Source organism: Apodemus sylvaticus, chromosome 13, assembly GCF_947179515.1.
Source record: "Apodemus sylvaticus chromosome 13, mApoSyl1.1, whole genome shotgun sequence".
Classification (NCBI taxonomy): domain Eukaryota; kingdom Metazoa; phylum Chordata; class Mammalia; order Rodentia; family Muridae; genus Apodemus; species Apodemus sylvaticus.
The window spans coordinates 29,749,445-29,762,743 of NC_067484.1; the positions used below are offsets into that span (position 1 = coordinate 29,749,445).

The 13,299-nt window shown below is 39.6% G+C and overlaps 1 protein-coding gene across 3 annotated transcripts in view; it reads left to right on the forward strand.

Moving 5' to 3' along the window:
• The window catches only part of Ptpn2 (protein tyrosine phosphatase non-receptor type 2), a 68,823-nt gene that overhangs the window by 40,670 nt on the left and 14,854 nt on the right, over positions 1–13,299 (forward strand). For all 3 annotated transcript variants that reach the window (XM_052155212.1, XM_052155214.1, XM_052155213.1), the window contains 2 exons: positions 7,584–7,718; positions 9,568–9,777. In XM_052155212.1, the coding sequence (XP_052011172.1) occupies positions 7,584–7,718; positions 9,568–9,777 (345 nt within the window). The remainder of the gene's footprint in view (positions 1–7,583; positions 7,719–9,567; positions 9,778–13,299) is intronic.

Sequence of the window (13,299 nt, forward strand, 5' to 3'; positions counted from 1 at the left end):
CCCCCTCTCCCCCTCTCCCCCCTCCCCCCTCTTCCTCTCCCCTCTCCCCTCCTCTCCCCTCTCCCCTCCTCTCCCCTCTCCCCCCCTCTCCCCTCTCTCCCTCTTCTTTCTTTTCTTTTCTTTTCTTTCTTTTCTTTCTTTTCTTTTCTTTCTTTTCTTTTCTTTTCTTTTTTCTTTTCTTTCTTTTCTTTTCTTCTTTCTTTTTGTTGTTGCTTTTGGTTTTTTGAGACAGGGCTTCTCTGCATAACCCGCCCTGGCTGTCCTGACTCACTGTGTACATCAGGCTGGCCTCAAACTCACAGAGATCTGCAGGCCTCTGCCTTCTTAGTGCTAGGATCAAAGGCCTGCTCCACATGCTGGCTGCTGAGTAATATGGAACACCAATGGATTAGTGTGCCGTGTGTGATCCAGTCTTACACAGTTTTTCATTTGGTGAATGCTCGCTTGTTATTTTGGGCTTGTGGTGGCTAAAAGCTAGTGGCCAGGATATTCCTGACCAGGACTAATGGATACTTTTCTTTCTTTCTTTCTTTCTTTCTTTCTTTCTTTCTTTCTTTCTTTCTTTCTTTCTTTCTTCTTTCTTTCTTTCTTTCTTTCCTTCCTTCCTTCCTTCCTTCCTTCCTTCCTTCCTTCCTTCCTTCCTTCCTTCCTTCCTTCCTTTCTTTCTTATTTTATTCTTTTAATTTTTTTTTCTTTTTCTCAAGTCAGAGTTTCTCTGTGTAGCCCTGGTTGTTATCTGTAGACCAGGCTGCCCCGAACTCAGAAATCTGCCTGCCTCTGCCTCCAAGTACTAGGATTAAAGGCGTGCGCCACCACTGTCTGCCTCCTTCCTTTCATTTCTTTACAGTTTTTTAAAATGCATTTTATAGATTCATAGTATAGTCTTTTTTTTAAAGAGTTATTTATTTTATGTATATGAATACAACTGTAGCTGTACAGATGGTTGGGAGCCATCATGTGGCTGCTGGGAATTGAACTGAGGATCTTTGCTTGCTTGCTCCAGCCCCACTCAGTTGCTGCAGCCCAAAGAGTACAGTCTTCAGACACACCAGAAGAGGGTATCAGATCTCATTATGGATGGTTGTGAGCCACCTTGTGGTTGCTGGGATTTGAACTCACGACCTTTGGAAGAACAGTTAGTGCTCTTAACCACTGAGCCACCTCACCAGCCCAACTCAGTATAAATGTCTTATTCTGCTACATAAGCAAAGTACCTTGCCTCTTCAGCCTCCCCTTCTCCTACTCTCCTTGACCGTTCTACTTCTGCTTTCCTGTCTGTCTCCTAGATTTTGTATAGATCGATACCTTAAGAACGCACTGTTTCTCTTTCTGAGATTGCCATATTTCATTTGGTACATTTATCTTAGTTGCATCTGTAGTTCTGCAAATGATATAACTTTGTTTCTAGTTAAAAGTTTTCATTCTGTAAATATATCATTTTCTTCATTCATTTTTTTGCTGTTAGGCACCTAACCATAGAAACCTGAATTGGTTTCTTAATTTAGCTTTTGTGAATAGTGCCTTGTTAAATGTCAATACAGTATAAGTTTCTCTGTGATAGACCTACATTGGTCTTGGAATCCCTGTGGTTAGATACCCAGAAGTGATATAGCTGGGTCGTATTGTTTTCAATCTGGGTCGATCTGTTTTCAGTTTTGTGTGAACCTCCATCCTGATTTCCATGGCTGCTGGACTAGTTTACATTTCGATTAGCAGTGTGTAACAGCTTCCTTTCTGTCAAATTTTTGCCAGTGTTTTTGGGTTTTTGTTTGGATTTTTTGTTGGTAGTAGTGTTACTATTGTGGTTTCCTTTATTTTGTGTAGTCCTGGCTGTTCTGGAACTCCCTTTGTAGGCAGACTGGTATCACAGAAATCTACCTGCTTCTGCCTCCCGAGCGCCAGGATTAAAGGCATGCATCACTTTGTCCAACAGTTCTTTCCTTTCTACTGTCATCCTGATTAAGGGAGATGGGAATCTTTGTGTGTTTCAGTATGTTTTTCTCTGATAGCCAGTTAGATTGAATAGTTTTATATGGCATTTATGTCATTAATGGCATGTATGTCTCCTCTTGTCTGTTCATTTCATAGCACATTTACTGATTGGATTGTTTGTCTTTTTTTGTTTAATCTTTTAAGTTCTTTATATATTCTTGCTATTAGCAGTCTGTCACATAAATTAGGTTGCAAATATTTTCTCCTATTTAGTAGGTTCTGTTCACTTAACTACTTGCTTTTCTGTGCAGAAACTTCTTAATTTTATGAGGTTTCTTCTGTTGTCTGTTTGCATTATTTTCTTAAGCAAGTAGAGTCCTGGTAAAGTCATTGCCTAGGGGAAGCAGAGTTTGTTGCTCAGTGCTTTCTGCTTTATTTTTTAAGACCACCTTGGGGCCCCTGTTTTGACTGGTCTGGTTGTGAGCCCTCAGGCTTCTATCTACCCACCTACTCCTCTCCCAGTGACATGTGTATCTGAAACCACTGGGGTGAAGCTGCCTTGGCTTCTCTCTGGGTTCTCTTTCTTTTGGATTGCTTTGTGTACCATGCTGCTTTTGTGACTCTGTGGTATACCTTGAAATCCTGTATGGTGATACCTCTAGTCTTTATGTTTGGTTGTTTGTTTTGTTTTCTTAGACTTGGATTGCCCTTCCCCCAAGTCTTTAGAACTTTTGTAAGAGCAGTGCTGGGATCAAAGGCATGTACCACCACAGCCAAGCTTTAAGATTTTTCTAAAACATACTTTCAAATAGCATTGGAATTTTGATGGGGATTGCACTGAATCTGTAGATTGCTTTGGATGGTATAGCCCTTTTTACAGTGTTAACCAGCCTACATAATTTCCTTTCTTTCTTCTTTTCGTTTGTCAGTATGGGGACTGGACCTCAGCCTTCATGCCTGCTAAGCAAGAATGTTCCCAGCTAAGCCATAGTTCCTGTGAGCAGACAAAGTCTTCAGGGTTTTGTTTTCTTCCCCCCTTTACTGTTGTAGCTTTTGTAGAGATTTTCTGTTTTTTTGCATGATATTCTTTTTTTTTTTTTTTTAAGGTTTTTTTTGGGGGGGGTTGTTTTTGTTTGTTTGTTTGTTTGTTTGTTTTGTTTTGTTTTTGAGACAGGGTTTCTCTGTATAGCCCTGGCTGTCCTGGAACTCACTCTGTAGACCAGGCTGGCCTCAAACACAGAAATCTGCCTGCCTCTGCCTCACAAGTGCTGGGATTACAGGCGTGCGCCACCACACCCGGCTACGATATTCTTTAAAGCAGTCAAAATGAGCTTCTTACCTGAAGTTTGTGAGTATGTCTGTTAGTGATAGATAGAAAGACTACTGATTTTATATATTAATTTTATATCTTGATACTTTGCAAAGTCTACTCATCGATCTAGGATTTTTTTGTTGCAGTCTCTAGGAGCTCTTATAATAGAATTATTTCATCTGTAAAGAAGGCTGCATAGGCTTCTTCCTTTCCTGTTTGTACCCCACTCGTTTCCTTCTCTTGCCTTACTGCTCTGATTGAGATTTCAAGTGCCTTATGGAATAAGGGTAGAGAAAGATGAGAACTTTTGTCTTCCACATGATTTAGCCAACATGTTTCAAATTTTTCTCTGGTGTGGTGTTGGCTATTGGGTTGTCATTTATAGTCTTTATTATGTTGAAATATGTTCTTCCTATTCCTAGTCTCCTTAGGACTTTTATTATGAAGGGGTATTGTATTCAATATTATGCATGTAATTTCTGTCCTTGAGTCATTTTATGTGGTGAAAAAGGATTGTTGATTTGCATATGTTGAACCACCCCTGTGTCTCTGGGATTAAGCCCACTTGATCATTGACCTCTTATATCTTCAATTCCATTTGCAAGTATCATATTGAGAACTTTTTGTTATTGTGTATTGGTCTTTGTCTGACATTATTATTATTAGAGTGATGCTAGTTTCATAAAGTGAATTTGCAAGCATTTGTTTCACTTTTTCATAGTATTGTTTCTTTAGTTTCTGTTTCATTAGTGTCTGGGCTGGTGTTAATTCTTACCATCTCCTACTTTTGGGTGTGCTTGTTCTCATTTTTCCATAACCAGCCCATTTGAGATCTCTCTGATGTATTTACTTACTAGGCACTTAGAGCTGTAAACATTCTTTTGAGGGCTGCTTTCATTGTATTTGAGGGTTGGGAATGTTGTGCAGTTCTATACATTTTTTTTGTTTTCAGCGGTCCATATTGCTTTCAGTGGTGTGGTTTCTTTTTTGTTTCCTTTTTGCTTGGTGTGTTGTTTTCAGTCTGTAAATCTGTATGGTTTCTGTAGTTTCTCATGTTGCTTTGTAGTTTTTTTTTTATTATTGTATATTTTATTACATTTCAACTGTTATCCCCTTTCCCGGTTTCCCCACCAGAAACCCTCTGTCTTATCTCTGCTTCTCACAGGCTTCTTATTCTGAGTGTAGTTTTATTCCATTGATTTTTCTATAAGATTGTGTGTGAATGTGTCCTGAGTCACACATCTGCTAGCTCCAGGTAGGGCGTCAGTGATAGAAACAGAGACACTTGCACCCAAGTGTAGTTTGGCAAGCTAATGAATGGGACTTCTTACAATAGCATAGGTGTGAGATTATTTTTAGAAACATTGGGGATGTTTATAAGTGGCTCTACTACCAAAGAAAAACAACTCCCTGTGGGACTAGTAATTTTTGGAGGCTTTGTACTGCCTTGGCTTTTTTTTTTATTTTTTATTTTGTTTTTATTTATTTATTTTGGTTTTTTGGATTTTTGGATTTGGTTTTTTCGAGATAAAGTTTCTATGTGTAGCCCTGGCTGTCCTGGAACTCAGAAATTGGCCTGCCTCTGCCTCCCAGAGTGCTGGGATCACAGGCATGCGCTACCACCCCCTGGCTCTACCTTGGCTTTTTATGTTTCCTCTGTTTCTTTTTTGTATATATGAATCTGAGGTTGGGTTGTTTTTTGATTTTTTGTTTGTTTGTTTGTTTGTTTTGGTAGTAAGTTTGTAGTGTTCAATAGGAACTGGGTTGTTGTAGTGTTGAGGTATTTTATCTGCTGGGCTCTTTTTCAGAACACCAGGCTCAATACCCAGTAATTCCTTGACAGAAGAATCATGCCTTCATAAACAATCACTAATTAAGAGTAAACCTATTGTAAATATATAGAAATAATCAAGTAGCAATCACCACTTATACCCCAAGTATTTCAGACAGTAAAGGAAACCATATAGAGTCATTGTGTACTGAGATACTAGTGGTTACTGTGGGTGTGACTACAAGAAAAATACCAGAGTACCCCAAGGTTATTAGGTTGATAGAGGTCCTCTTGCAGAGGACCCTAGTTCAGTTCCCACACCTATGTGGCAGCTCATAGCCATGTTACCTCAGCTCCAGGGGGACTCGAAGTCCTTTCTGAATTTCAGACACTATTCACATGCACATACCCCCCCCACCACACACATCCTTTAAAGTAAATATGTTTTTAAAAAGAAAAAGGGCCAGGTACAGTGTTGCATGTTTTTTAGCTCCTCATTCCGGAAGCAGAAGCAGGACAATCTCTGAGTTCCAGGCTAGATAAGTAAGATCATAAGTAAGTAGAAAGTAAGGAAGAGGGTTGGAGGATGTTATCAGAAAACCCAATAATCTATAATATTTGGCCAGTTCATGTTATAACTAAGATTTATGTGCCTTTAGAATCCTTTTCTGTCAAAATTAGAAAGTCTTGACTCTTAAAATTGTTTCCAGCTTTAACACACCACGCTGTTCTATGACAGATTTCTGTTTCTTAATTCTTCCTAAATTCATAGTTTGTGGTTTTGGTGATAGTGCATGTCATGACATTGACCTAACAACTCAGTAGTGTTGACATTGCTGTCTGCAGTTGTTTTCTGCAGTCTCCCACTAACTGAGAGATTCAGGGGTGGGGCATAGTTTTGTTTGTTTGAATGTGTTGCAGACTGTGTGGTTTATAAAGTTCATCCCTCTCACATCAAAGTAGATTCGCTTTTTTTTTATTTATCTCTTCTATGTGTATGGATATTTTGCTTGAATGTATGTATGCGCACCACAGAAGTACCTGGTACTCCCAGAGGTCAGAGGAACGGCATCAGACCCTCTAGAACTGGGCTAAGGATGATGTGGGACAACATGTTGGTTCTGGGTCTGTGTCGGAGGAACAAGTACTCAACTGCTGAACCATTCCTTTAGCCCCTCGTGGGCATTTTAATCTCTGATTTCTAAGTGTCCGTGAAAGTGCATCTGGTTTTTAGTATTTAAATGTCATGTTGGCAGGGTATAAAAACTTCTTGGCGCTTACCTGCTTTTCCTTGATTTTGAATACATTCATTTCATTTAGTGTTTTAGGTCACTGTTCGAGTCAAATGAGTAGTATTTTTTTATTTTATTTTACATATATTACTCAAGGGTTTTCTCCCTTTTTATTTATTTTTTTTTAAATTTATCTTAGGTTTGTGAATGGTTTGACTGTATACATATATGGTACCATGTGTGTGCCTGTTGGATTTCCTATAACAAGGTTTATGGATGGTTTGTCCCATCATATGGGTGCTGGGACTCAAACCCAGGTCTTCGCAAGCGCAACAAGTACTCTTAACCTCTAAGCCATCTCCGTACCTAGCCAGTCTCCCTTTTTCTTTAACATTAATTTTTCCAAAATGTGTCTTACCATTTGATCAGTTTTTGTAAGTAAATGGTTTTGTCCTTTCAGTAGTTGCAAATAGAAAGAAAGAAAAGATTATTAAATTATAATTGGGATTTGTTCTGTTCCTGTTGTCATTGCTGGTGTTTTTGAGTTCCGTGTGTGTGTGTGTGTGTGTGTGTGTGTGTGTGTGTGTGTGTGTGTGTGTGTGTGTATGTTTTCTTTATATTTGTCCTGTTCTCGTTAATACTGTTTCTATTTCTCTCTTTACTGTAAAATGTCCTTCTTGTCCTCTTAAGCTTTATCCATTACACTAACCTGCACTACAATTCTAGGTGTCAAAACAAATCAAAAGGCTTATTCTTCTGGTTGGCTGTTCTTGAACTTGCTCTGTAGACCAGGCTAGCCTTGAACTCACAAGAAATCCGCCTGCCTCTGCCTTCCAAGTGCTGGGATTGAAGGCATGCACGACCACTATGCAGTTTGACAGAAAGCTTCTTTAGTGCTCTCTGAAGATAAGATTCTTACAAGAGCTTGATACTTCTAGAAACTCAAACTGAATATTTTAAAATGTAATTATGCTTTGAGAATTGTAAGCTTTTGGGCATGGTAGCACATGCCTTTAAATCTAGCATGTGGGAGGCCAAGGCAGATGGATTGCTGTGAATTTGAAGCCAGCTTGATATGCATAGTGAATTACAGGACAGCCAAGGCTATATAAAGAGATTCTGCCTCAAAGTAAGAAGAATAGCACATTTTAATGAATATTTTATGTTCATGGCTTTTTAAATGGAGAGAACATTTTATGGAGCTACTTTCAACATATCCTCATTAAATACTTCAGATGTTCTCAAGTTTCAGGACTTAAGAAGTAGAGTATGTATGTGTGAGATTTGTTTTTCTTTTTATGATTTTATAACTTGTCTAAACTATTCTTAAATTTAGGTTAAATGTGCACAGTACTGGCCAACGGATGACCGAGAGATGGTGTTTAAGGAAACAGGATTCAGTGTGAAGCTCTTATCTGAAGATGTAAAATCATATTATACAGTACATCTACTACAGTTAGAAAATATCAATGTAAGGCTTTTCTTGTTTCAAAGTTTCAGTTTTATCTGATGGTTTTAAGAATTCTTTGGGCTTGGTACTATACTTGCCTTTGGATGTTTGTAATAGTATCTAGATGTAAACATGTTTTTAGACTATTTCTGTATAAAATAACTCTTTAAGCATTCTGAAGAATTCTAAGAACAAAGAATTACAATGATCAGGTTAATATTAATATTTAAGAATTGAAAATTAACTATTAGCACTGGAAAGATGGCTGTGGTGTTCTTGTAGAAGACTCAGGTACAGTTCCTAGTACCCAAGTCACAAGACTTACCATTATCTCTAACTCCTGGTCTAAGAAATCCACATAGATATGTGCAGATACACATAATTTCAAAGAAATATGTTTTTTAAAGGAAAAATTAGTTATTAAAAATACAGTAGGAGATGTTGTGGTTGTAGCTTGTTGGTCGAGCACTTGGTTAGCTTACTCTAGTCCTTATATTAAGTCCCATGAACCAAAAACTAAAATATAAGTGGATTGTGGATATAGCTGAGTTGTAAGGTACCCTCTTAGAATACTTGAAGGATTGTGATTCAGTCCTCAGCACCAAGTAAATACAAAGTAACTCGGTATTGGAATAAAAAGAGGATGACCGGAGTAAACCGGAATTTATATTTCAGTTCTGCTGCTCAGTAGAGGTATGGTTTGCCTCATATAAAATGGAAATTTTATATTTGCAGACCATTGTGGAAATCAAATGAAAGAATGGATGCATATCAGTCATCTCATGCCAAATAGGCTCAAATGATAGCTCTAGGAACATAAAACTACCTTTGAAGTAACCCAAAGGCCAAGCAAAAGACTTACTGAGTTTGTGAATAAATGATCATGCAGAAATGTGACCTTACTGAGTTGTGAAGAAAATGGTGAAATAAATATAGCATATGATCCCAGGACCCTTGGTGTGGATCTTTTCTCCAGACATCCTTGAATCTTTCCCTGGCAAGTGGCTTTGATACATCTGCATTGCAGACTGCATTTGTGCTGCTGTCACTCGAACTCATAGGCTGTCCTTCCCTCTTTCCCATTTACCTGCTTGTTATTAAAAATAACTTGATAGAGTGATTTAAAACGCTGGGTGATGATGGTCCACACCTTTAATCCCAGCACCTGGGAGGCAGAGGCAGGCAGATCTTCATGAGTTTGAGGCCAGGCTTGTAAAGTCTTCCGAGCTGTTAATAGAAACTAGGATAACAAGAAAATAAGGAAATAATGGCCAAGCTGACTTCAAGAATGAGTCTAGTCTATAAAGTGAAATGCTGTTTGAGTTGATAATTGACATGGAGTGTACTAGCAACTATAGCTCTGTAGAAGAGAAGGGAAATGCACGTGTACATGTACTTTTTAGATGTGCGCAAATGCCTCTTTATGGTTGATCTCTTAGCACATCTGTTTCTCCTGTAGAGTAAGTACAGTTACAGGATTGTATACTTAAGGCCCATGGTGTGGTTTTCCTCTTGTCCAGCTTTTCTGGCTTTGAAATTCCATAGATAGTCAAAGATGACCTTGAAATTCTGATCATCCTGCCTGTGTCCTGATTGCTGGGATTACAGGCATGCACCATCACACTCAGTTTTATGTGATAGCAAGGACTGAGCCAGAGAGGGGTCTGTGACCCAGGGCCGTGTTACAGAGGACAAGCATTGCCCAGTGCTCTAGCCCCACCTCCAAGAGTTTCGCCGCCTTGTGTTGGTTTTTTGATTTTTTATTGTTGTTTTTATATATTCCCAACACATTATGTTTATGCATCAATTACTATGTGTTTGTAATAAGAAAAATATTAGAGCTAACTTCCCCTTGATTTTAACATTTCAGAGTGGTGAAACCAGAACCATATCTCACTTTCATTATACCACCTGGCCAGATTTTGGAGTTCCAGAGTCACCAGCTTCATTCCTAAATTTCTTGTTCAAAGTTAGAGAATCTGGTTCCTTGAGCCCCAACCATGGCCCTGCAGTGATCCATTGTAGCGCGGGCATCGGGCGCTCTGGGACCTTCTCCCTTGTGGACACCTGCCTTGTTCTGGTGAGTGTCCCCATGACCTCATTGGCGTTCTGGGCTTTTCTATTTTGTTTTATCATTTTATAATGTTAATGATAGAAAGATAGTTTTGTATGACTGGTACTTGAGGGAGGTTAGAAGAAAGCATTGAGTCCCTGAAATTTGTGGGTGGGAACCAAACTTGTGGGCTGATCCTCTGTAAGAACAGCCAGTACTCTTAACCACTGAGCCTATTAATTTCTTTTTAACTGGCAGCAGTTAATTTTGATGTCATATCCCAAAACTCTAGGGTTTTTTGTTGTTGTTGGTGAGCCTGTACTTTCTTGTGAAAAAACTCTTGACTTCTACTGTGTAAACTGACTCTAACTCCTGCTGGTATATGCGTGTCCATGACAATTCCAAAGATTCCCCAGAAAGTCTTTCTCAACCAGACTTGGCTTATGCCTTTCATCCCAACACTGAGTAAGTTGGAGCAGAAAATTAGAAAATTTGCTCCAAGTTTGATGTTAGCCTGGGCTAAGGAATTAGACCCTATCCAAAAAAAAAAAAAAAAAAAAAGAATAAAATAAAGTCTCCCTCCTAAAGAGAGAAATGACAAAGGAAAGCAATCCTGAGGAGTGGCACATGCTTGTCTGTCACCCCCACATCTGAGGCAATTGGGGTCACCTAGTGAGAGTCACCTCAAAAAATGAGAGGCTGCCAAGGCCCTGGCAAGCATGACACTGACTCCCAGCATGAGTAAAGGACAAGTACAGTGACACATGTATGCCTGTGACCCCCGAACTCGGAGGTGCTGTTGGGCGGGTTACCCAAGTCATTGAGCTCCAGGTCCAGTAAAAACACTGTCCCAAGAAATAAGGTAGATGTGCTCACTTCAGCAGCACATATACTAAACAGTAAGGAAGAAGGCCAGGTGTGATGGTGTGTACCTTTATTTCCAGCTGAGGAGCTCTCTGTGAGTTCCAGGCTAGCCTTGTCTACACAGCCAGTTTCAGGACAGCCAAGAGCTACATAGTAGAGACCCTGTCTCAGAAGCAAAAGAATAACTGAGGAATCCCCTGATGTCAGCCACTGGCCTCTGTACACACATGGATGTGCACCCACACAAATGCGCATGCACCATATTCACATGCGCGATATGATTTGTAAGGTTTCAGAAACTATTTAAAAAATTGGATGCTGGCAGACTAGTTCAGCGGTACGGTATTTGCTGCCAAGCCTGATGGCTTGAATTCTACCCTAGACCATACTGGGTAGGAGAACATCATCTCCTACAAGTTGTTATCTGAATTTAAATAGTTTTAAGCCAGTGTATAGTGGTACCTGCCCGTAATCTTATGCTTGAGTGATGGAAGCAAGAGAAGCAAGTCCATATAGAATTGAGCTAGCCTGGGCAACATGAGAATTTGCTTCAACACCTCCTTTTTTCTGGTGCTTTGTATACAGAATTAAAAGCTTCTACCTTCAGCTATAAATTCATATGTGATATTTTTTCCTTTTTGGATAAGTACTTAATCTCTTATTTATAAACCAAGACTAAAAAGTACCTCCCAGGGTTACTGTGAGAATTCTGTAAATTAATGATATTTTTTGTCCTGGTTAGCTTCAACTAACAACTTGACACAGCCTAGAGTCATCTGAGAGGAGTGCCTCAATAAAGAGAGGCTTTGTAAGATCAGGTTGGTGTTTTGTGTGGGGACCTATCATGATGGCTAATTGATAGAGGGGTCCAGCCCATTGTAGGATATCTGTAGAGAGGATGTCTCATATATTTTATTGATATATCATCCATCATTTAAAAAGCCTATGGCTTAGGCAGGAAGTTGGAGGTGGGACATCTGAGAGGCAGAAAGAATTCTGGGACAGAGCCAGGCATGGGAGGATTTGACCAGGACGATGTGAGGAGATGGATTTGTGGCACCTGAACATGTGTAACCAGCCACATGTCAGAATGTAAATTAAAAAAAAAATGGATTATTCTAAGGCATGATTTAGTCGGAGAAGAGCCTAGCTATATGACTAAGGTATTCATAACTATATTTTGAATATGAGTGTTATTTCTGGTAGCATGGAGATAGAGGAAGAAGTAGGCTTTAACTTCAGCAGTTATCATCTAAGCAGTGATCCTAAACTGTGTAAGACTGGCCTGGGAGCCAGTCAGCACGCAAATCCCTCATGGTTCTGGGCATAATCTTTGGCTGTGAATCAGGTTCTTAGTTGGAAGTGATGTCTTGAGCTCCTGCTTTAATCCTTAAATGGTAGACTGTGATCTGGAGTTGTAAATTGAAATAAAACCTTTTCTCCTAAGCTGCTGCCAGTCAGCGTCTGTTACTGCAACAGAAGTGAAGCCAGAACACCCCATGTTAGTACAGTGCCAATCTTGAGATTCTTGTATTGGGACCCCAAGAACTATACTGTTTTGTGTGTGTGTGTGTGTGTGTGTGTGTGTGTGTGTGTGTGTGTGTGTATGTGTGTGTTTTGTTTGTTTGGATGGTTTTGGTTTCTTTTTTAAGCAAACCACAGCCACATCTGATTGGACTGATTCAGTCCTCCTTCACCTTTTATGCATGGCCGCACCAGGTGCATGCATTCCTGGTCTCCATGCAGACAAGAAGAGGACGTCGGCTCTCCTAAACCTGAAGTTCCTGATCGCCATGAGCTACCATGTGTGTGCTGGGAATTGAACCGGAGTCCTGGAAGAACATCTAGTACTCTCAACTGCTGGGCCATCCCTCTAGTACTCCGTTCCTTTTTTCTTTTTGTGACCTTTAGTATTGTTTTTACTTTGTACATGGGGACTTCCAGGTTCTCTGATGCTCCATCTAATGGCAACCGTCTTCCTCCCTCCTCTTATTATAGAATTAAACCTATCAATAATACTTTGTACCTTGATTTTTATGTCACTTAGTCTTTCATCATTTCCTATAGTTTCATTTCTGTTTTTTCTCTGTAACCTTGGTTATCCTGGAACTTGCTTTGTAGACTGTGCTGGCCTTGAACTCACAGAGATCTTCCTGTCCCTGCCTCCAAAGTGCTGGGATTAAAGGCGTGTACCACCATGCCCAGCTCTCATTTCTGTTTTCTCAGGCTTGTATTGGATAATCTAACCTTAGGAAGCTGGTGTTGATGTTACCATGAAGGTTCTCTGTTAGTTTGCTTTCCTCCATGAATCTTTACTATCCCTGATACCTACATTTTTAGGCTTCCTAACACATCTGGTAGCAGAGTGGATTTTCAGATGAATGAACTAATATAAAGGGAACATTTTAGATATTGCTTCTCTGTTAAAGCTAGGAATTGGAAACTATTATGATTAAACAAACCCTAATGGATTACTTTAACACTTTGTTATAATTTTGATCAAAACTTGAATTGTTAGAATTGGAGAGGTCGCTCAGTGGTTAAGGGCACTTATTGCTCTTTAGAAAACTAATGTTCAGTTCTAGCACCCACAGTGGGTAATTCACAACCTGCTCCAGCTCCAGGGATCCCGTGCTGTCTTCTGGCCCCCACATGTATCTCTACACACTTGGCATACACACATAC